Here is a 23754-nt window from a genome sequence, read left to right on the forward strand (position 1 = left end):
ACTAATCTATCAAACACAAATTTCCTTACTTTTTCAGTTAGGTTTAGAAGGTAAAATCCCAATGTTCATGCTTAGTTGACCCTAACTGTAATATTGAACTGTCATTTCAATATTATAAACAGATCAATAAACAAACACGCAACACTGAGAAATTCCAGATAATTTTCATGATAAAATACAACTCTAGCTTAAAAAGATAAAAGCAGAAAAACACTTAGCACCTATAAGTTATTTATATTAAAAATTATCAGCACCTGGCCACATATTTATTATGTAATACATGACAGACAGCAGTGTATTAAATCACTTTTAATAGAAGAAAATGAGTTAAAATTGGAATGCACCCCACACCTTGGTAATAACAGTGCTGTTTGTATGTTCCCATGGTAGTGGGGGTGGAGCTTCCACTGGCCTGTTAGCCTGCGGGTTGTACTTCTCAGCACAGGCTCGGGCAAAACTGTCCCCATCAGCCATCACCTCGTGGGGATTTAATTATGAGATATGATGGCAGCGACATAACCTCCCGGTCAGCGCACAAAAATCCATAACTTGCATTCCTGCACTTGAAGTTCTGAGGGGCATATCACACTATTCTAGCTCACAAATAAAGTTCAACTTTTCAAGTCATTGCATAACTAACCGTTTCACAATATTCAATATATAAAAAAGCATTTCACACAACGACACACCAAATCAATAGAAGTCATTATCAGAATGGAAAAGTCCGCTGCTCCTGGGTATAGGACCAACTTCACACCGTGCTGCTTTCCTGCGGGACAGACAAAACAAATGCTCCATGTTGTAAAGTGGTTCAAAGAATGTGATGAATTCATTTCGGGAAAACATTCTGTGCCTTTTGCCACGTTTACATCTGACAAAGCAAAAATGAACACAATCAGTAAAGGAACATGCCACTGTTTGTTGAAATAGGGCTTAATACGGTCTCCCCCATATGTAGATAGGTGGGCCAGTGCATGCATTGTTTAAGTCCGGTGCAACACCAGTTAGCTTAGCGTAGTGAATAGTGCCGGTTAGCATGTTTTGGATAAAAGCGAGCCAACCAAAGAAGACAAAAACTAATTGCTTCTTTTGGCTGGCATCTTCACAACAAGTACAAATTGCAAACCATATTAAGACTAGACGATTTCCTAGGCAGACATTGACTTGGTAGTGGGCTTCCACCCAATATAGTCCCAAATCAATATGTCTAGGAAATTGTCTAGTCTTAATCTGCATAGCTAAATGTACTCGTGAATATGCAGGCCACAACAAGTAATTGGGTTGTTGTTTTTTGTTGACTCACAGCATGCTAAACGGCAACATAGAATTCCAAAAACTACGCTAAGCTAACTAGTGGCGGCGCTGCAGGTGTTGCAATCTTCTGAAGTCTATATATTAAGAGTAAAGGTGCTCTAATGATGTTGGCTGACGTTACTACTTCAAAAGTGTTTTCAACCAAAACTCCTGTCTGCTTGCTGCAGCGGACGGGACTGCTCAGATGAGATATACAGGATGACCTAAATTGAAGACAGCTACATTACTGTTGGTGCAATGATAACTTAAAGTCCAGTAAATACTTTATCAAACAGATTGAATATGTGTCCCAGCCCAGGATAGGAAATGATGCCTTTATGCTGGATTATCAAGGCGGGCCCCCCTACTACAGCCCCTCATGGCGGCACAATGACCATGAGTAGGCTACCATAGATAGGACAAGTTAGGATCATAGAGACACAGCAATACCTTTTATGAGGCAAACAAATTGGCTGGTAAAAAGTGACAGGTGGATTTTTAAATCCACCTGCCACACAGGTTAAAAAAAGAGTTAACTTCAGCCCCTGCTGGTGTTGCACTGTTCTTAAAGCTAGTGTCTACCGCTTACCTTCATTAGGAGCCTTGTCCCTCTTTAGCCTTTTCAGGTGCTGCCTCAATCTCTTCAACACCAGCCTGGGTCATCAGGTCTGCAATGTTTTTCTCCAAGTCATCAATGCGTGTGCTCATCTCATCAAGTGAAGAGGCAGTTAAGGCAAATAATTAACATAAGAACTCACAGAGGCACTCTTAAATGGGGATAATTATATCTAGGTCAGTGTAAGGCTATCATTGAGACACCAATCTATTGAACTAGATTCAAATTGCAAGCCTTATTGGATTTAAATCAATGAAAAATGGATTGCATTTAAATGACTAGTCCAGGGCCTGGGCCAACTGCTTGGCCTCTATTGTTGTTGCTCGAAGCTTCCTCCAAACACACTCGACACTGTGCTGTCTTGGGTCCTGAGGAATACAGCTGCCATGATGCGGACGTGGTTACGTGGACCTTTTTTTCAGTGCGACTTTTGTCGTCCTATCATGCCAGGACGCATTAACTGTAAAGTATGTGCACACTTAGATCACAGGGATCCAATCAGCCAGTACGACTGTTCTGGAATCTGGACCATTACTGCCTGCTCTCACAGTGTGTTTGGGTGTCTTCTCCAGCCTACAAACATTCTGACCTGTTTTTGCAAAGCCAATCAACCGCTCCGTAAACCAATGTCTGACCATGAGCCAGTCTGAGTTGTTTTCTGCATCGTGCAGCTTAGTTTCTAGATGTAGACAGTCACAGAGGACAGAGCAACGTGAGGAAAATTCCACAACAGATAGCAGTCTGTCATACGTCGGTCACAAGGTTTAAATTGTGGCGTCTGTGTTGTTTTTCAGACAACAGCAGTGACCAGTGCTAGTTAGTGTCTGTTAGCTCACAGGGCTCTAGGGTGTGAGTAATATTTTTCCTCTAGGTCACACCTAATGTCCTCGCATTCGCTGCCTCTCCACAAATGAAGCAATGTTGTTTATATCGATATGGTTTAATAGTGCGTTACATGACCCATTTCTTCTGTAAAGCCGTGTCTGTTTTTGGATCTCTCCTCTTACTCTCCGTGCAGCCCTGTCCCCATTCACTCACACAAGGTCACGCGGTTAACAATTATTAATGTTGAACGTGTGACAATTAAAATTGCACCAAATTCAACATCTACAGGCTTGGGGTACTCAGCAAAATACCTGCCATATGTAAAGTAGAAGGATTAACGGTTCTTACGATATACGAAGGACAGACACATAGACAGAGATCCCTTGCTTTACAGTTAGATTAGTAAGGATATTCCTCCCGATGATCTGGTCCGACATGGTCTGGAACTTGTCCTGCATCTGTTGCAGCAGTGTCTGGACCTGTGAAACAAACAATTGGAAGTTGGTTTAATTAGAGGATGACACAATCAAGAGGATTTGAGCCACAACACTGTCAGTGGACTTTAGACTATTAACAATACCTCTGCCACTGAAAAAACATCAGCACTCCCACTCTTATATCATGCCGGTGATCTATGAATGGTTTAAAAAGGCAGCAAGACAATGATACAAAGAAAGTCTAGTTTCCTTGACAACAATGTAAAAGCTCAGTAACCATGGGATATGATTCTGTGCAGAACAATAGAAATTGTTCTAAAAACTCTTCTGTACTGGTGCTTTTTGCGGCCCATCCCATAATGTGGCTCTATAACATCGTCTGTGCCCCCAGACACTGACAAACCGTTTCCCCCATGCTTCAGATAACAAAGACCTGTGGTTAAGGTTAATTCAAGTCCTAAATAAAACAAAAAACACTTTACAACAACTGTAGTCGTCCTTGGGGAACATGATGGGAAATGTTGTTGGAAATGAAAAGCTTTACTCGACAGTTCTTGTGAAAACAAAACTATATTTGATATTATTAGAATATATAGGGTGAAAACCACCACAGAAGATTATTGAAGTTTAGGAGGCGGATGTTATAGCGAACACAACCCCGACAGGGTGAACCTCTAATAACTGAAGTTTAGCGTTAACTAGTTAACTGTCTTGCTCATCTCCATGACAACACTAAGAAACATGTCCAGCTACATTTGCATAACCTAGCTGGCGAATTAACGCTAGTATTCTAGATGAACAATTGACAATTACTATTAACAAGCGACTCTATCGAGAAGTAGCGTTAGCCCACACAGCAGCAAAACTTATCCAGCTAGCTAAAGTCAATGCTGTTAACTCGGTTGTGATGTTGTGATGTCATGTAAAAGCCAAACTGACTGACCCTTAACGTTACATAACGTGCTAAACAAAAGGCCGTTCTGGCGTCAATAAACCGGTTGAACAAACCGATCCAATTGACCTATTTCATTATACAAACAGATAAATAACATGAAATGTTGCAAATACTCTGGCTAAGCATTGCTTGTAAACTAACGTTCGCTAACAATAGCTTGCAACAGTTAGCATTCCTTTTGCCATTGATAGCAAGGCTGCTGTAGCTAACGCTAGCTTGCCATCACGACCACGACTCACCACATTGGTAAGGTCCTGCACCGACTTGGGATCCGTCTCCGCCATGTTGTGGTGTAAATCACTATCAATGTCTGAACAGAACACAAACCGTTTGTATTCACTATCAGATGTGCAGCCTTAGCTAACTGTTTGAAATAGATAGCAGTCCTTCGCACCACCACCCACCGCACAGTCAGCTGTTCTACAACAGAGAGAATCTCGCGAGAGCTGTGTGATGCCAAGAAATGGGGAGCATACAGTAGTACCTCTTTGGTACTACTTTAGTAGCTAGTTTTCTTTAACCTTATGGCCTCAAAAAGCACGTCAAGAAGACAATAAACGACACATATTCCAAGCATTTATTCCCCAAAGGCTACATCTCATTACGTGATATTACGACATGTATGTTTAATGCTGAAATTGGTCTGAAAATAATAATGAACTGTGTGTGTATCTGTGCGTGTATCTGTGCGTGTGTGCGCGCGCGCATATGTGTGCCTTCACGCGCGCGCATGTTTCTCCTCTCTTCAGAACGAGTTGAGATTTAAAAGTTGGAGCTGCCAGGGAACCCAGGCTGTTTTGACTCCGACCAACATCCGTGTCCGAGTTGGTGTTCTGATAAAGGTGAAGGAAAGTGAATGAAGGCGTCAGGTAAGTGAAGCAAGTTATTCATGTTAAACTTGTAAAACGAATCTGAATCTTTAATGATTTACTCAGGCAGGCATACATGACTTAAATCTGTATCTGGGGCGATACATTATCAGAGCATAGGGGTGACCATGGTGCGCGTTGTGAGCGCGCTTTTTTAAAAACAAAAATCTTTTTAGAACAAAGACGCCGACTCTCTTAGCTCAGACTACTGAATTTGATATTAAACACGTTTAATCTACTCTGTCTTTTCATATCAATCTATAAAAGGGTACCCAGACTGTGTAATAGCTGTTGACTTTTGTACTGTTACTGGTAATCCAAAATTGATGCCTGTATGTTCAGGCATGCTGGTAACCCAACCCTATGAAGCTATGCTTTGCTTGCATAACAGCATGTCCTGTTACTAAAGGTGGCCTAACTAACACATTACTACTGTGGCGTGGGTGTGATTATTTACTCATACAACTAGGCAGAAGGAAATGGCTGAAATAGCTGGATTGTTAAATTCTTGAGTAATGTTTAACTGTTGGAAACCCTGTAAAAAAAAAAACAATCTGGATTGTGAAAAAGGCTTGCGCTCCAGTTTGGCAGTCTTTTGAACTGGCTTTTGCTCCACCAGATCCACCTGTCTGGCTTAATCCCCCAAAGCAGAGAGGTCTTGGCTGGAATATATATTGACGTCCTTACTTACAGCTGAGTTGTGTGAAATAATAGATGTCTAACGAGTAATCAGACCCCCTTCATCTTCTGGTTGACTCTCAGTGCTCCAGCCACAGCTGCATCTCTTGTGTTAAAATAGCCTACTATCAGCAATCCTATGCAGCAATCATACACCAAGTGTGTTAAAAAAAAGTTAGCAGCAGAGAAACTGCCGGTGAGCATTTTTTCTTCTTCAATTTTGTCATGACTAAAGCATTTTTTTTACTAAAAAAGTGTTTACAGGCTGTTTACTATACTGAGTTGTTTGTCAGCTGGGAGTAAAAGAGTTTATATTCATGCTGGCCCTCTTTTTTAGATTTTGAAGTGAAAGTCATACTGCTAAAGGTGCTCTAAGTCACACGTGTTTTAGGCTACAACATTGGTCGTGACATACAGCAGATATATCCTCAATGTCCACGAGCTGCCTATCCCCAGAACACACTTAAAAAAAGTTAAAAAAGTGGTCTCTCTAGACAGCCCAGGGTCTACAAACGGCATCAAAAACAAACTGCACCCACCTGCACCACGAAGCATACACACACAGCGTTCCAGCCAATTACCGACAAGAAGGATTTGGTGGGGTGGGGGTGGGGGGTTAGTGCACAGAAGCACAGAAGAGAGGTTGAAGGGACGGGATAAGGAGGAGGAGGGAGGGGTAAGCTAGTCTTGTTTTGTTTGAAAATACCTTAAACGTCTGCAAGAAGTAACATCCTAAAAATCAACCAACATAGCTTAGAGCCCCTTTAAGTGATATTACACAACCACAACAAGAATAACACTGTTTCAAAAAAATCACGTCACACCAATTTCCTGTACTTCTCACTGTTTGAGTGTACTTCTCACCTACTAATCCCTGCATGCCCTGGCCCCACAGTGTCTCTCCAACCTCCTCCATCCATACACCCCACCCAAAAACCTGTGGTCTTCAGATGCAGGCCTGCTCTCCATTCCCCACACCAGACTCTGAACCTTTGGAGACAGAGCAGCCCCATCCCTCTGGAACTGGTTTTGTGTACACAGCAACACAGTGGCTCTTACAGCCAACATGCTCATGTGCCATTCCCACTTTCCGGGAGGTGTTTTTCTGTACAGTATTACAAAATCCCATTCTCTGAAATGAATCACTTAATTTGTTCTGGAGGGTGCTCTGGAGAACGAGGAAATCACTAACCTTTATTGATGTTATTATCCCTTCAGTAATGCCTGCTAGCATTTGACACATAACACCACTATTTAAAGGATTAGAGTACCTCAACTAGTTGGGCTGCAGACAGAAAAGCTTGAGCTTGGTAATATGTTTAATTTTTTTGAACACTCCCGAATGACGAACCTGAAGAACACAGACTTGCATTTTGGCTTGTTATCTTGGCGCTGTGGCAGCCAGGAGCTAGGACACAAGGCGACACTGGACGACACACACAGGACAGGTAGTGGCCCCACTACCTGTCCTCTCTGCTTTTACTGGCTACCTACTGGCCATTTATCCTTTCCTTGCACTCCACTCTCTCTCTTCCTCTCTCTCTCTCTCTCTCTATGGGACGTTTCTAAATCTGTGACCTCCATTCCTGTCTGGCTCTGTGGCTGTTAATTCATAAAGCACACATCTCTACCTTTGTGTATATGTGTGAGCCTACATTACCGCTCATGTCTATGTAATCATATAACCTTATTTTGCAAGGTCCATGTGTGTGTGTTCTGCACAGGTTAAATATTCATTATAAGAACTTACTTATTCAAATTGTATGATTCTTCCTTTTTTCTAAAGTGAAATAACTAGGGTTCCTCACACTTAGAATAAGCAGAGTCGTTAGGACCCATAAACTGAAGCAGCTAATGTAATTCAGCCATCAGTCATTTTAATATCTCCACTTCTGCTTTTTCTACTGTAAAACAGACATTCAGTGAAAATCACCGTTGGCAATTCAAATATATTCGATTTTTTCCAAAGGTATATTCAAATTTGCGTATGTTTTGGCCAGAGCCATTGTCTTGCTTTAAATAAAAAACATTGTGGTTAGGGAGACTGTAGTGGGCAGGCACAGCTATTGAAAACAGGCAAAAAATCAAAACTGGTCTATACATAACTGAGGTATTTAAATGTAATCAGCTTAATAAGTTTTACTGCAGATGGGATCTTTGGGAATGCTAATTTCAGTCCCTGGGATGACCACCTGGCTCCCTCCAAGCATCCATCAGTGTTAATAAAGCCGCTGAACTCTCATTATATTCTATATCCTAAATAGTGCTGCACAAAATATCATTTTTAATCAATATCAACTGTCTATATCAATAAACACCTTGTTAAGGGCTGCAACATATCGCATATCTGCGACATAGAGGTTTTTTGTGTTAGTTGAAGAAAATGTTGAAAAAAAGTAGAAAACAGGACTTTGAAATGTAACTGTCATTTGTTTTACTATTGCCTTTTAAAGCTTTAGTGCAAAACTTATATATTAATAAACGTCTGTTGCATTCAAGCCAATGTCAAATGAGTTGCTAGAAAGCTAATTAAGACTATCAGCTCCACACAATTCTCTGTATTTCTTAGTATGGCTATGTTGAGAACATGATGTCGTCTGGTGACTTTCTCAAGCAGAAACTCGAGAGAAGATAATTACCTCTTCTGAAGAGTTCATCATGTTTTTTGAATCCTCTGTGTCCTCCTTGGCTACTAGCGACCGTGTGTAGGAGGGGTTAGGCCGTGTGCGATAATGAAAGGCTTGTATCATGTGGATGCAACAACAGTGTTGTTGTCATTACTAACAGTTCGTCATTGGGGCAACAGAAACTACACACTCTAGCTTTAACAGAATACTGAAAGCAGCTGAAATGCAGAACTGAGTACACTTTAATATCTGTTTATTTGTTGCAAGTAATATCATTATCGCGATATTCAACAACGTTATCATATATTGCATATTTTCCTCATGTCATGCAGCCCTTATCCTATATTCCTTTCACTTAGCAGCGTCCCGGGTCCAACCTTTAGACACCCCCGCCCCCTCGGACACTCCTGAGCTTCTCTTGGTGTGATGGATTCAGAGGTGGTTGTGCAGGAGGACATGGAGGGCTCGTGGACGTTACTGTCCTGGATGGCGTCCTGCCTCATGGTGTTCGGGGGGGCCCTGCCCTATGTGCCACAGTACCAGGACATCCAGAGGAGCAACAGCAGCGAGGGCTTCTCCACCCGAGTCTGCCTGGTGCTGCTCATAGCCAACATCCTGCGCATCTTCTTCTGGTGAGCAGAAGAGGCGAAGGCCTGTGTTTTCACACGATATGAGTGTTTGTCTGTCTTTCTAATTTTTTTCAGTCTGCTTTCTTCCCTTTTGCCCTTTGGAAGACACACGACATTTACAAGGTATTTCCTCAGATCAGTGTTGGTGTCATAAATGAATGGAATAGGAAATAAAATCACGGAATAAAAATAGATTGCTTGTATAATCAGCCATGTGCTGTTCCCCTCAAGACTTCTTCTTAAATTGTTTTTCAAATAATAGAGAGAGAGAGAGAGAGCGAGAGAGCGAGAGAGAGAGAGCACAGGTGGTCGTTATGACTGGAGGGACAGAAAAAGGAATCTAATACATTTGTTATAGAATCTGGTTAGAACAGTGCAGTATTTATATGGTATTTCTGTGCTGCTTATAGCCTGTATGACATAATAAAACCCATATAATTGAATAGTATAGTAATGTGTGTTAACTGTGTTGTGTACATGTCTTGATTATGTGTTGTAATCTTCCTGACTTGTATTACAAAGGTCACATTACAGTCATTTGGTGTCTGTAGTGTTAGATTTTATTTTAGATTTAGAAGTTCTCTCCTGTATCAGCTCAGTCACCTCTTGAATGTGACTGTGTTTGGTTACGTCCTTGCAGGATAGGGAAGCAGTTTGAGCTCACCCTGCTGCTCCAGAGTGTGATGATGATCCTCACCATGTTCGCCATGCTCCACCTTTGCTGCACGGTCCAAAACACCAACCGAGTCAGCACCAGGCAACACCGGCTTTCAGGTAACCGGCTTTGTTCCAAAAACTCTCGACTGACAGCGGTCACACCTGACATAACTCAATTAAAACTAACAGCATGTATCATTGTCATGCACTAACAGTACTAGTACAACTCATTTCAGGGTAGTATTCCACATATCCAGCACGCCACTTCTCTGTGTTAGCAATTTAGATGCCAAATGCTTCAACTCCTTCTTCTTACCAAAAGAGGGGGCCATTGGAACAGCACTGGCAAGGCTGCTATTTCAAAACGTCTTGCCACTGACAGCCACTGATGTACCACTAATCAGATATTTGCTTGCCTTATTCTTTAGTTACTTTAGGTTCCTTGTGTCTGGATGTTAAATCAGATGCTGCTGTACAATGGATGTGTTAAAGCCTGAAGGGGGATGAAATGATTTCATAGATATTAAAATATGTGGGAAAGTGCAAGGCAAAGCACAAATGTCCTTTGGATGTATTAGGCGCTGGAGTGTCACACATACGATTAGTCTATTTTGGGCACGACTGTGTGGCTGTGGAGGCATTGGTGCAGGGTGAGGGAGAATTGGAGATCAGCATCCTCCGTGTTCATGTGCGTGTGCGTGTGTGCAGAGGGAGGGAGGCCGGTCCAAGATTATTTCCAGGGTCATTCTGTATGGGGTGCTGTCTTTTTATGGAATAATTTACAGACTCTGGAATTGATTGCTTTTTGCGAATGGGCTGACAGATATTCAATCTAAGCACAACTTTTATTTTGATGGAATCTTGTAATACTTGTAATATCATGCAGAGAAGAATGCATTATTAAAGACATAAATCATGATGAATGTTTGATTTGATGTCGATTGGGTTGTAAGGAGGGGGATTTCTCTATGAAGCAAAACAGAATGTGGGTCCATTTGTGTCAATTTCAGTGGCTTTTCTTTTTTATAGGGACTTTTGATTGAGAGGCGAGAGATTGCGCGTTTGGGCACAAGAGCAATGATCATCTTTATCTTTGGCATCTGTGCTTCTCTTGTCTCAGCTAAGAGCTGGTGTATTACTCATCATGAGCCCTTTTTTTTCATTAAGGCCCACGCGTAAACTTTTTCATGGCGAAAATAACCGTTAATGATGACCTTGGGTGGATTTCTTGGAGATGTTTTTTATGGGCTTTATATCTATCTCTGCCCAGTATTTTGTACACATGTTGTTACATTGGACAATAAGTCTGCCCACAAACATGTACAAGCACTCTTTATTATGAACAGGCTTAGATACAGAAAGATGATATATTCAAAATAATGCAGATATACAGAGTTTGTCCGTTTTGACTCTGGTTACTTAAACGCAGCAGGACCACCCTCTTACATCACGCCCCCCCTCTCCGAAGGATTGGGCTAAGGTCCGGTTTCACAGAGCCTGAGTACGAAGGGGGATGGTGGGGTAAGGACGAGAATAGATCAGAACAGTCTTTCAGTCCTGACTGCCCGCTCCTCCCTCCATCGCTAAGTCTTTCCAACAGATCAGGGTCACCTCGATGTAAAGTAGTTTATTCTCCCCAAGATGCTTGTTGGCATGATTTCTAACTTTTTTCAAAGAGCTTTCACGCTGAGCTGTTTCCTGTCATTTCTCCGCTACCCACTCAGCACCCTTCTCTGCCCTTTCTTTTCCTCTTATTGCACCTTCCTCCTCTGCTCTTCTCTCCTCTTTCTTCTTTTTATCTCTTTGTGTTGCTCATTCAGTTGCACTCCTCTTCCTCCTCCTCCTCCTCCTCCTGTTCCTTCCCCTATCTTCTCCTTTCAGAAGGAACATCTGAGACTGCAGTCCATGTGTGCCACACCATGGTCATCTGTGATCTAGATAAACATCTGCAGCACCTGTTCCCTACTTACTGACCTTGTTTTCCACTTTCTAAAGACACACACACACACACACACACACAAATTGAATCCATACTTGGGAAGGCATCTCTCGCTGTGTGTGTATTAAAGGTGGAACTGAATATTGATACAGCAATATCTCGTTGTTGCTTCTGAGTTTGATACGAGAATGAATACGCTGGCGCCAAATATCAATCATCAATATTTTAATTAGGAAAGACAAAGACAGCTTTATTTGCATATCACAGGTCAGCAACAAAGCACTTGAAAGTGCTTCACATAAAACACTAAAGAGCAATTGAAAACATAAAAAGAGCTCAAATAGAATACGACAGATATGATTTACAAGAATAACAGTTGCAGTCCAGTGTAGGAAATGAACACTTACTTTAAAAGGCAGCACGAAAGGAAAAAATCTTCAGCCATAATTTAAGGAAACCATTCAGTGCATCAGTTTTTTGAGAAACAGGGAGCCAATGTAAAAACTTCAGAAGGAAAGTGATTCATAAAAAAATATAAGGCACTCTGAATAGATTTTCCTGCTCAGCGTTGCTACTTCATGGCTCCTCGAGGTGGCGCTCAACACATGAATGAGGGGAGCTTAAACATGAGTTTACTTGCCGAAGAGGTTTTCAACAGGATGGCGGACAGCATTTTGAGATGCCCCAGCCACAGTTGAGTCCAAAGTCTGGACCCATATTTGCTCTATAATTCCTTTATTTTAATTTTGCAGACTAAAAAAACTTTTGCTGCAGAATTGTGCTGTTTTGTAACAGTTTTGACTTTCTGTGATTTAAAGAGAAAACATGCACCTAAAGATACAATATGTAACATTTCTGCATTGAAATGTCTTAAAACGTTAGCTAGCTAGCTAGTCTGTGCTACCAGTGTCCGTGCCAAAAATGTCCTCCCTGCCGTATTTCCCCCATCTTTGCGTTTAGCCGTCTTTACGGTTAGTTAAAATAAATAAATTAAGTTAAAGGTGGGGTAATGCAACAAAAATGAAAAAAGATTATAGAAAAGTGAAGGGCAGCTGGGAGATGTTCTGTCGCTGCACAACAGGCATCGAACGTCCTCGCCGCTGCGGAGATTCCCCGGCAATCCCCACCCACACCTGTCTCTCAGCCTCGTTGAGTAGCTACCAAGCGTTACAACAAACCACGTGCGCCTGGTGTTGAAACCATCCAAAAGGTGACATTGATATGTAAAATATTGGTGTTTTAGCTGCTGGCTAATGTTAGCTGGCTGGCTCAATAGCTAACTGGTCATTTACTAATAAAAATCAAATCGAGAAAAATGTAATTATGTTGGGGACACTGCAGCTATTTTATTAGAATAACATGAATAAACGTAACTTAACGTAACGTGAATAAACTTGAATGGGTAAACTGGTCCGTGAACAGATGCATTCTAACCAGCGAAGTTGTTTAACACTAAAAACTACATCTCTCATAATTCCACGCAACTTCCCACCGTCATCACAAGTCTGTGTTTACCATCCATTGTTTTAGTTAAGAGACCCCTAGCGCCAGAAAGTTACATATTGTACATTTAACCTTTTTAACAGGCATTTTTTATTCATAGTTAGACAGATATTGTGATGTGTCCTTATAGGAACAATATATTGGTTATTGGAGAATTGCTGTATAGGGATATTATTGTTATCGCGAGACATGTGTGCCTAAAGCATTGTGTGGTGCCCTGTGGTTCCCACCCCTGGTGTGTATTACAGTAGTGGTTTTCCATGTTTTGTTTTTTTAACATGTCTGCTGAAATCTGTTCTGTATATCACTTAAGGGTGTCCACTGGGTGATTGACTAAATCTGGCATGTTGCCTTGATCCATGTGGGGATCAGCCAAGCTTTTTCTGCAAAATACAGCTGGTTTGGCATTGTCGCAGTGATCCCAAACGCTTTGACGCAAGATGAATACCCTTAAGAGAGTCACAGTCAGGGCTTTTTCATAATTGATTGGCCTGCTGGTGTGCGTTTATACTTGTTTACTTTTGTTTCCATCCATGCTGTGTTTACAAAATACTTAACTCAACACAGTGTAGGTGTGTACCAGTGTTGCCAGGAAACAATGCTTGATCCCTTTCTGGTGTATGCAGGGGAAATGGAGAACAATGTTCCAGATGGAGCCATGTTAGCATGACTGAAAGGAGTGCTGTCCACAAGGAAGCAAAGCTCCTGGGAAAGTAAGCACGAAGCAAGATCATTGTTAAAATTCTGGGTTTATTTCATTCAGACCAACCGTGTATGACCGGCAGTGGTGTAGTCTACCGTATCGAATTTGCTGCTGGGAGCTGATCAATAACCAAATAGATACGGTTCAAAAATTACATGCATGTAACAGTGGGGTATAACATTTGTGTGAACAGCTTCACTAAACGTGACAAACTACTTTAAACATAGCACTCAAGCGTTAAAAGATGCCGGTCGCCATTTAGATAACTTTTATAGCTGTACCTTCGTAGTCTAAATAGTAGAGTACATACATAGGAAAATAAAGAAGGTATTGAACAACATTCGTTATTTGTGACAATTACGTAGCGACAGTAATCATAATTAGCCAGGAACCATGTTTCACTTACTTCTCAAACAAACAAGAATTTATGTATTTGTGTTGTAGCTTTTGTATTGTGTTGAACCGTCTCAGCCACTGTATGTATCAGTGAGGTATGTTATCTCGGATGTTTCCTTGTGTTACGGCAACAATAAACAAACACGACTTAAATGTGACCGTCAGCATATTAAAAAACACCAAACCTGAAGGATTAGTTCAATTAACTTTTTTTCACAGCTTCAAGCTATAGTGCATAGATTCTGTCGCTTGCCAAAAATAACAAACGTAGGGAAGAGACCTGGACCACCCCATCAAAGGCCGTCAGGCGCAGAACCACCGACGGCATCACAAACGCTACTACTTCCTCCTGTGAGTTTTAAACACAGACTGTATAAAATAGGTTTTAAAGCGCTGCAATGCTGTCCCTTCCCTTCATCAAAGCCTTTATGTTTACAGGCTTGTGGTGATGCTCAAAGTGCCGTAGGTGCTGAAAAAAATCTATGTTTGGTACTGCCAATTTGTTTTGTTCATGTGTGCAAAAAACATTCAACCTTGTGAGAAAAAAACCATGGCAGAGAATCCTGACATCAATTCTAAACTAAAATAAATTGTGATTCCTAATTTACCACAAATTGTGCAGGCCTAATTTTTCCTCTCATGACAGACTCTACAATATTTTTCCAAGTATGCACGTACACAAACTATCAATAGGACAAGCATCAACTGAAGTCACTGAAAGTGCACATTTGTTTTCATTGTCAAGTGGTGCCTTTTCTTTTAAGTAAAAGCTGAGAGAGAATCGACATGATTAGACTGAGATTTAATTTTCTAGCGAGGTCACCTTCATTATCATTAATGAGTCTGAGAGTGTTAAGTATTGACTGTGCAAATTCCATGTGTGTGTGTGTGTGTGTGTGTGTGGGTGTGTGTGTGTGTGTGTTGGAATGCTATACTTTAGCTCTTAATGCTGCCTTAATCTTGTGATGGTGCTTTAAATACAGAATAAAAGCTCAGCAAAAACAGAGGCTGTTTGATTTTGTGACAGAGCCCCTTACAATGTTATCGTTCACATTTCCACCAAGAGAGGTCCATGAATATGTAGATATGCAATAGTGAAAATATGTTCAAAATCCATTGTCTGTAAGGTATGAGTTAATATCTATAAAGAATAGTTATGCTCCAAGGAACCAAAACAAAGTAAATTCAAGTTTTGATGATAAGTTGAGTCTTTTTAATGGTCACTGAGCTGACTCAGAGCTATGACTTTGCAGTGGCTTCCCAAGGGATCCACATTCAAAGCCCTGGCCTTATGGAACAGGGATTGGGAGACAAAGGGAGAGATTATGTTCAAAGACAAATGTGACCTCAGGCTAGGTGTCACAGGTTTGGTGCAATGAAAATGGGGAGTACCTTTGAACAAGTGAAACAAAGGAGAAAATGTTAAAGAGTAACTCTCGGCAAAATGCAACCTAGGGTCTTTTTGTGAATATACCCGAGTCAAACCTTTCTTTAAATGTATCATTAGGACGGAAAAAACACTTTTAAAATTTACCAAATGGCCTTTTGAATGGGAATGCTAGGGGCACTACTATGATCAACATTTTTAAATCACTAAGAAGGCTTAACACAACATGAAACTTTACTGAAAATATCACCAGGGGCTCTACACATCAAATCCAGCATCCAACACATTGTTTGTGTACACAGAGTTTACTAAAAAAGGTTTTGAACAACTTACTTTAGCGGGGGTTGTTTACGCTCACACCCATCTTGTCAGTCAAAAAGTGTCGATCTCCAAAGGCAAATGAACGGACTCCATAGGAGGAAATGTCATTCTTATATAAAGCTCCTTTTTTAACTACAAGGTCAATATTGTTTTTTTTTTTAACAACAAATTACTCATGCATTTATATGGAACTTAGCTTTAGAAGCTTTTCATCTTTACTCTCCTCCCTGTTACGTTCGGAGATCGACTTTTTGACTGGCGAGATGGCGGTGACCGGAAACAGGAGTTGTTCAAAACTCTTTTTCTTTTCTTTCTTTTTAGTAAACTCGGTGAACACAAACAATGTTCTCAATGCTTGAGTTCATGTGTAGAGCCCTTGGTGATACTTTGAGCAAAGTTTCATGTTGTCTTGAGCCTTCTTTCTGTTTAAAAAATAGCTATTTTGATGCTATCATAGTAGTACCCCTAGCTCTCCCATTCTAAAGGACATTTGACCGACACCACGGTAAATCTTAAAAGTGGCCTTTCCATCCTAATTATGCTTTTAAACAACAGTTTGACTCAGGTACATTAACAATAAAAACTCAAGATTGTATTTTGGCGAGAGTTACACTTTAGGAACCAGGGAAATTCGTAATTCACCTAGTATTCTCTGAATTATTTAAATTTAAAAATAATTATTAAAATATGTGAGTTGAATTGATTAAAGCAACCAGAAATTCAATTTCAATTAAATATAGAATGGACCAACATCCTCCTCTACTGGTTGGAGTAGGTAAAGCATCCTGACTACTTTAACACATTTGATCTGAGCTCTTAAGGTATTTTTTAAACCTGTGAATGCAATTTATACCTTTTGGTGATCTTTTTTACATTTAACCAGCCAACGCTCTCAGCTCTCGCCTACAACACTGCTTTGTGAATCACCAAGCTAAGAGCCACAATTGCAATGTAACGTCTTGTTTGTGAGAGCCAGACCACAGTCCATAAACAGAGGACAAGATGGGATCTTGATAGCTCATGTTGACCACACGGTCATTCTCAATACCATTACCACTCAAGTGGAGGAAGCAATTGCCATTTGCTCTTGATAACCTCTCCGGGAGAGGTTAGACGCAGCAGACATTGGACGTGTGATAGGAATTGTTTAGAGGAGGTACGCTCAGCCGGTGGCTAATTCATTTATGCAAAATGAAATGTCACTCTACTTTGTTTTTACCCAGGCAGGAACAAATGATCACATACAGTATTCAATGTATTGCTACATAAATTCACACTGTTCTATTCAGTCAGGGCTCTCTAATGTTCTGCACTGACCAAGAAGTAACTAAGTGGAGGCATTGATCTGAAGTATATCCTTTAAATAAATTAAATGGCTTTTTTCTCTTCAAAGCCAACTTGAAGGAAAGGAAAGCTGAATAATTAATTTGTTTCACTTTCACCCCCGATACATTTTTTCTCTCAGATGTGACTTTTGACGGATAAAAAACTGTGGTAAATTCAAATTTTAAATGTGCTGTATTTATATAGCGCTTTTCTAGTCTTAACGACTACTCAAAGTGCTTTTACATCATACAGGAAACATTCACCATTCACACACATTCACACACTGTGGCCGAGGCTGCATACAAGGTGCCACCTGCTCATAAGATATACACTCACACACATTCACACTCCGATTGGCAGGCAACCGGTCTACCACTGAGCCACAGCCGCCCCTTGTGTCACCAATTGTGTGTGTGTGGGGGGGATTATATGCATTTGCAAGTCTTTTGCACATGCATACTATATGCATGGCGCATTTGTTTCTGAATTACTGAATAGTGCAGTGCAGAGTTTAATGACTCTGCCACTCACTCTTATCTGCAACACTCAAGGCAGCACTGCAGCAGGGCCGATCAGGTGTAACAAACCAGGTGCAGCAGACACACACAAGCATGCACGCACACATGGACACAAAGACAGACACTGTGCAACCCAACCAATTTCATTTACATATCCTACAACACACAAAGTGTTCTGCTTATTTTTAACATTGAGTGTGTTTAATTAAACCCTTGATAACAGCAAAGTTTAATTAGCAAGTCAAATTAAGTTAGGTAGGTGAGAGGTGATTTATTAGCCGTGGAGTACATTGGATTACCTGTACTTGGGCAGAATGTTTAAAAAATGGAAATAATATAACATGCCTCAGGGGGGAGTTTTTTGGAAATAATTTTATTGCTTGTATTTTTTCATAGAAGCTTACAGAAGAAGCCGCAATGTGAAAACATTTTTCCTAAACCCAAAGATAAGTTTTGTAATTAACTTTTGGCTATAGAAAGCTGTTTTTCAGTCATGAAATAGGGCTTATCACGTTCACCCCTAGCTGTAGATAGGTGGGTCAACGCATTTTTTGGACTCAGTGCATGCATTGTTTTAGTCCGGAGCAACACTGGCAGCGCTGCCGCTAGTTAACTTAGCGTAGTGAATGGAATCCTATGTTGCTGGTTAGCACGTTGTGAGTAAAAGTGAGTCAACAAGAAACAACCTAATTACTTCTTGTGGCCTGTAATGGACGATAATCGTCTAGTCTTAATATGGATTACTATTTGTAGTCATTGTCAATATGCCATCTGGTAGATAGGCCTACAGGTTGTTTAGGCATCAGTGCCATCAGTGTCAGGGGCCTCGACGGACCAGACCCGCGCGGCAGAGGCTAGCTCTGACGTGGAATGTCATCTCTCTATGGAGGAAGGAGCCAGAGCTTGTGCGGGAGGTGGAGTGCTACCAGTTGGTTCTGGTGGGGCTTACCTCTATGCGCAGTCTCGGTTCTGGAACGGGGATGACGGGGATACTGGGAGAGGCATGATTGGGAGAAACGGCCTCCCCGATCTAAACCAGAGTTGTTGTTTGTTGTTGGACTTCTTTACTAGTCATGGATTATCTATCAAAAACACTGTGTTCAAACATAGGGATGCTCATAAGTGTACGTGGTACCAGAGCATCCTAGGCCAAAGATCAATGATACATTTTATAATCATTTCATTTGATCTGCGGTCGTTTGTTTTAGACACTCGGGTGATTAGAGGGGTGGAGCTGTCAACTAACTCCTTAATCCAGCTAATACGCCCTTTATGGTAGAGGCAGAGCTGGAGGATGATGGGGGATTATCGTCAGTTTCCTTGCTGGAAGTCCCTGATGTAATTAAACAACTCCACAGTGGCAAAGCTCCAGGGATTGATAAGATCCGTCCAGAAATGCTGAAATCTCTGGGTATTGAGGGACTGTCTTGGTTAACACGCCTCTTCATTTCATTTTTAATTCACGTGTTTTATCTGTTTTTATTTTTTAATTGTTTTTATTTTTTAACTGATTTTGTGTAAAGCACTTTGATTTGCCCTGTTGCTGAAATGTGCTATACAAATAAATCTGCCTTGCCTTGCCTTGCCTTCAACATTCCCATGGCCAATAGTCGAACCTCGGGTTGAAGGGGAACAACGCGGATTCCGTCCTGGTCATGGAACAACAGATCAAATCTTCACTCTTGCAAGGATCCTGGAGGGAGCCTGGGAGTATGCCCAACCGGTCTACATGTGTACTGTGGATCTGGAGAAGGTGTATGACCGGGTCCCCCGGGAGACACTGTGGGAGGTGCTGCGGGAGTATCGGGTGCTCAGGGCCATCCAATCTCTCTATGACCAAAGCAAAAGCTTTGTCCGGGTTATCGGCAGTAAATTGGACTCATTTCAGGTGAGGGTTGGCTTCCGACAGGACTGCGCTTTTGTCACCAATCCTGTGTGTAGTATTTATGGACTGGATATTGAGGCGTAGTCGGGGTGGGGAGGGGTTGCAGTTTGGTGGGCTGGGGATCTCATCGCTGCTTTTTGTAGATGATGGGGTCTTGATGGCATCATCGGCCTGCGACCTTCTACACTCACTGGATTGATTCACAGCTGAGTGTGAAGCGGTTAGGCTGAGGATCAGCACCTCTAAATCTGAGGCCATGGTTCTCAGCAGGAAACCAATGGAGTGACTTCTTCAGGTAGGGAAGGTGCCCTTACCCCAAGTGAAGGAGTTTAAATACCTTGGGGTCTTTTTTGCAAGTGAGGGGACAATGGAGCAGGAGATTGGTCCGAGAATTGGCACAACGGGTGGAGTATTACATTCAATTTATCACACCGTTGTGACAAACAGAGAGCTGAGCCAGAAGGCAAAGCTCTCGATCTACCGGTCAGTTTTCGTTCCTACCCTGATCTATGGTCATGAAGGCTTTGAAAGATAGAGATCCAGGGTACAAGCAGCCGAAATGGGTTTCCTCAGGAGGGTGGCTGGCATCTCCCTGGAGATAGGCTGAGAAGCTTAGTCATCTGTGACGAACTCGGAGTAGAGCCGCTGCTCAGTCGCGTCGAAAGGAGCCAGTGGAGGTGGTCCGGGCATCTGGTAAGGATGCCTCCTGGGTGAGTCCTTGTGGAGGCGTTCCAGGCGCGTCCAGCTGGGAGGAGGCCTTGGGGAAGACCCAGGACTAGATGGAAAGATTATATCTCCAACCTGGCCTGGGAATGCCTCGGGATCCCCCAGTTGGAGCTTGGGGTAAGCGGACGTAGATGGATGGATAAGTTGTTATTCATTTTTACGTTTAAGTTCCTGTGGTCCTAGCAATAGCCGTATTTTTCCTTAAAAAAAATCAATAAATAGAAAGTGTGTGTGTAAAAGCATTGTTGTTGGGTGGGAGTGTAGTAAAGAGGCCCTTCTGAGTATCTTGCTCTGCCTTTGAGGCCCCCCCCCCCCCCCCCCCCCCCCCCCCCCCCCCCCCCCCCCCCCCCCCCCCCCCCCCCCCCCCCTCCTCCTCCAAAGCTACAGACTCAGAAATGGCACATTGTGGGACTGGCTCTAGTGGCTGTAATTCTGCACCAAGGCTGAATTTCTAGAAAGAGACTTTATATACGGTATTAGGGGGCCACTAAGGTCTATATAAAAGCTGCCAAAGAGCACCACGTCATGGGACCTTTAATGTTCTTATCAACACTTTTGCATTTCCTTCTGTCGGAAGTCAGAATGCCTGCTGTTTTGCTGCATGTCATTTCCCCTCTCCCACTCTTTCACTTCTTCAACTGTTTTGTCATTAAAGGCCTAAAAAATAATATTTTAAAAAGATGAGTCTGATTTTTGACCATAAAGCTTATGCATTCAATGAATTTTTTGCTGCCCACTCTCAAATCTCAGTTGACTAACCTTCCCACAAGCACATAAACTCATTAGTTAGGGAGTTTAAAAAAAAGCTTCTACTAAAAAGAAAATATTCATGAAAGTTTCAACGAGTTGAGTTTTAAGCCCTTTCATAGCACCCACTGTTGCCCTAGATTAGACCTCTCCTCAGGACTGTGTGGGCTTGTACTGACTGCTTGATGGACATTTCCATCCATTCTTCTGTTATCTTTGTTTCATCTGATCTGGTGGGAAAACTCCTCGACCAACTACAACCTGAGCAGAGGTCTAATAAGCCAAAATAAGGAAAACATCTGCATTTTGTCTGTTTCATAGGGGGGAGACATCAGCCCAACTCTCCTTTACTTGGTTTAGAACAGGATTTAATGGAGATACTTTTCCTCAGACCCAAGTGGTCGAGAAAATCAAACCGAATACTGACTTGCTCTTGGCTCTCTAATCAAAAAATCTGATGCCTCAGCCTCTCTCTGTGGGTCTGCTCCAATAGGTTGTGGTTATTTATGGATATGGGTTAGTAATTCATGAACTTGTCTTTGACCCTGCTGAACTGGTTGTGTCAGTCAGGACAGTCTCATTGGATCCGCACTAGAAAGATGACCTGACAAACAGACACCATCTATCAGCATCCATCTCGACCTTATAACCGGTGTTAACAGGTGTATAACAGGTGTGTGTGTGTCTACCATGAGACTGGGTGGTAGGGTTAGGTACCCATCTGGTGTGTGTGTGTGTGTGTGTGTCTACCATGAGACTGGGTGGTAGGGTTAGGTACCCATCTGGTGTGTGTGTGTGTGTGTGTGTGTGTGTTTGTGTGTGCGTGTCGATAAAGACATCCACATATCAGTCTGCTAACTGAACAAGAAGTCAATACCTTCAGTGCCTGTTAAGTTGATGAAAAACCCTCCTTAACCATTTCACAGCTGTCTGTTTAATGTTACAAAAATAGCATCACGATTAGGGATGTCACTGATCAATCGATTATCAGTTAAGCCAAGCAGACGTGTGCCTTAACTCTCAGAAAACAAGTAGATATGCTGTTAGTTTTCTGCTGAGCCACTAGGTAGAGCCTCTGACTTTAGGGAAGTGGGACATGTTTTCCAATATAATATCTTAGCATTGTCTTACGTTATTTATACGGTTGTAATGATAATAGTGTTATAAGTCACTGTAACAAACTTACACAATTCCACTTGTAATGGTACAGTTACACTGTTTCTATAGAATATCTGCACATGCTCATTGACTCCTTTGAAAGGAAGAAGAGTGTGGTTGTTGGTATATCCAGCATGCACTCAAAAGCACACAGCGGAGGTATTCAGTTCCAAATAGTCGCAGGTAGATTGCTGCAGACGGTTTGCCCCACAGTGTGCTGCGTGTGACGTCTTTATTATTATACTTTTGCACATGCTTGGTGGTGGTGAAACATGTTACATCCTCAGATCCAGATCTTAATTGGCAACACGCTGATTTGGGTTTAGCAACAGGATAGACTGATGCATAAAAGAGTTTGCCTGTTAGAAGGAAAAAGTTGGTATTCACTAATTTCAGAGGCACTGGGTTATCCAACTCAACTTGCCATTAAAAAAGAAGCAAATTCTCTTATAGAAAGTTTTCGAACCCTTCGACAATTCTGGGATCATTCACGTTGCAGAGGAACAGCTGTGTGTAGAGGTTGCAGCAGGGTGCCTGCCTTCCCACTGTCCTAATTGGAGAGATGGTGCTGAGCCCCGGGCGCTCTGCCATCCATGAGACACTAGATGTCTCTGACTCGTCTCCAACATGTCCCACTGTGCTTCCTGAGAACACTAGTGTCTGCAGGACTGCACTCAAAACCCTACACACACACACACACACACACACACACACACGCACACACATGCACAAACTCACTCTAACACTCCAGACCATGACAAACATCCAAAACTGGCTAGAAAAATACCTGTCACTGAGAGACAGACAACCAGATGATTAGAATGTGTCTGTTATTTTTTCACAGTCTGTTTCTCTTGCAGGCTGGTTGTGGCAAAGTACTTTGGTGACTTCCACTGTTCCTGCTGATCGAATAGTTACACAAAAGACACCTCGACGCAGCGGCTGTGGGTTCTACTCCGACCTGTGGCTCTTTGCTACATGTCATTCCCCCTCTCTCTCTCCCCTTTCGTGTCTGTAATTGTCCTGTGTAACATCTTGAATAATTATATATATAGATATACACTCACCGGCCACTTTATTAGGTACACCTGTCCAACTGTTAACACTTAATTTCTAAGCAGCCAATCACATGGCGGCAACTCAGTGCATTTAGGCATGTAGACATGGTCAAGAGAATCTCCTGCAGTTCAAACCGAGCATCAGTATGGGGAAGAAAGGTGATTTGAGTGACTTTGAACGTGGCATGATTGTTGGTGCCAGAAGGGCTGGTCTGAGTATTTCAGAAACTGCTAATCTACTGGGATTTTCACGCACAACCATCTCTAGGGTTTACAGAGAATGGTCCGAAAAAGAAAAAACATCCAGTGAGCGGCAGTTCTGTGGGCGGAAATGCCTTGTTGATGCCAGAGGTCAGAGGAGAATGGCCAGACTGGTTCGAGCTGATATATATATGTATATATATATATATATCTATATATATCGATATAGATATACACTCACCGGCCACTTTATTAGGTACCCCATGCTAGTAACGGGTTGGACCCCCTTTTGCCTTCAGA

The 23754-nt window shown here is 42.0% G+C and overlaps 2 protein-coding genes across 3 annotated transcripts in view; one reads left to right on the forward strand and one right to left on the reverse strand.

Annotated features, from left to right (window-relative positions):
- Positions 1-228: 228 nt before the first annotated feature.
- On the reverse strand, positions 229-4636 carry hsbp1b (heat shock factor binding protein 1b). The gene is made up of 4 exons (XM_034879262.1): positions 4366-4636; positions 3147-3213; positions 1883-2009; positions 229-769 (listed from the first exon to the last, which is right to left on the reverse strand). The coding sequence occupies exons 1-3, from the start codon at positions 4408-4410 to the stop codon at positions 1888-1890; spliced, it is 234 nt and encodes a 77-aa protein (XP_034735153.1). The 5' UTR covers positions 4411-4636; the 3' UTR covers positions 229-769; positions 1883-1887.
- Positions 4637-4839: 203 nt separating this feature from the next.
- si:dkey-246g23.2 (solute carrier family 66 member 2) overlaps positions 4840-23754 on the forward strand; it is a 62680-nt gene continuing 43765 nt past the window's right edge. The window contains exons 1-3 of one of the 2 annotated variants that reach the window (XM_034879259.1): positions 4840-4995; positions 8660-8932; positions 9570-9703. In XM_034879259.1, coding sequence (XP_034735150.1) covers positions 8727-8932; positions 9570-9703 — 340 coding nt within the window. In that variant the 5' untranslated portion in view covers positions 4840-4995; positions 8660-8726. The remainder of the gene's footprint in view (positions 4996-8659; positions 8933-9569; positions 9704-23754) is intronic. The other variant, XM_034879260.1, reaches the window with a different exon arrangement.

The sequence above is a fragment of the Etheostoma cragini genome, chromosome 8 (assembly GCF_013103735.1).
Source record: "Etheostoma cragini isolate CJK2018 chromosome 8, CSU_Ecrag_1.0, whole genome shotgun sequence".
Taxonomy (NCBI): domain Eukaryota; kingdom Metazoa; phylum Chordata; class Actinopteri; order Perciformes; family Percidae; genus Etheostoma; species Etheostoma cragini.

Excerpts from the sequence above, each read along its gene's own strand:
- hsbp1b (XM_034879262.1), bottom strand. The coding sequence starts at position 4,410 with ATGGCGGAGACGGATCCCAAGTCGGTGCAGGACCTTACCAATGTG. Across the intron at positions 3,214-4,365 it reads TGCAGGACCTTACCAATGTG|GTCCAGACACTGCTGCAACA; the intron begins GTGAGTCGTGGT and ends TTTGTTTCACAG. Across the intron at positions 2,010-3,146 it reads GGACCAGATCATCGGGAGGA|TTGATGAGATGAGCACACGC; the intron begins ATATCCTTACTA and ends CTGCCTCTTCAC.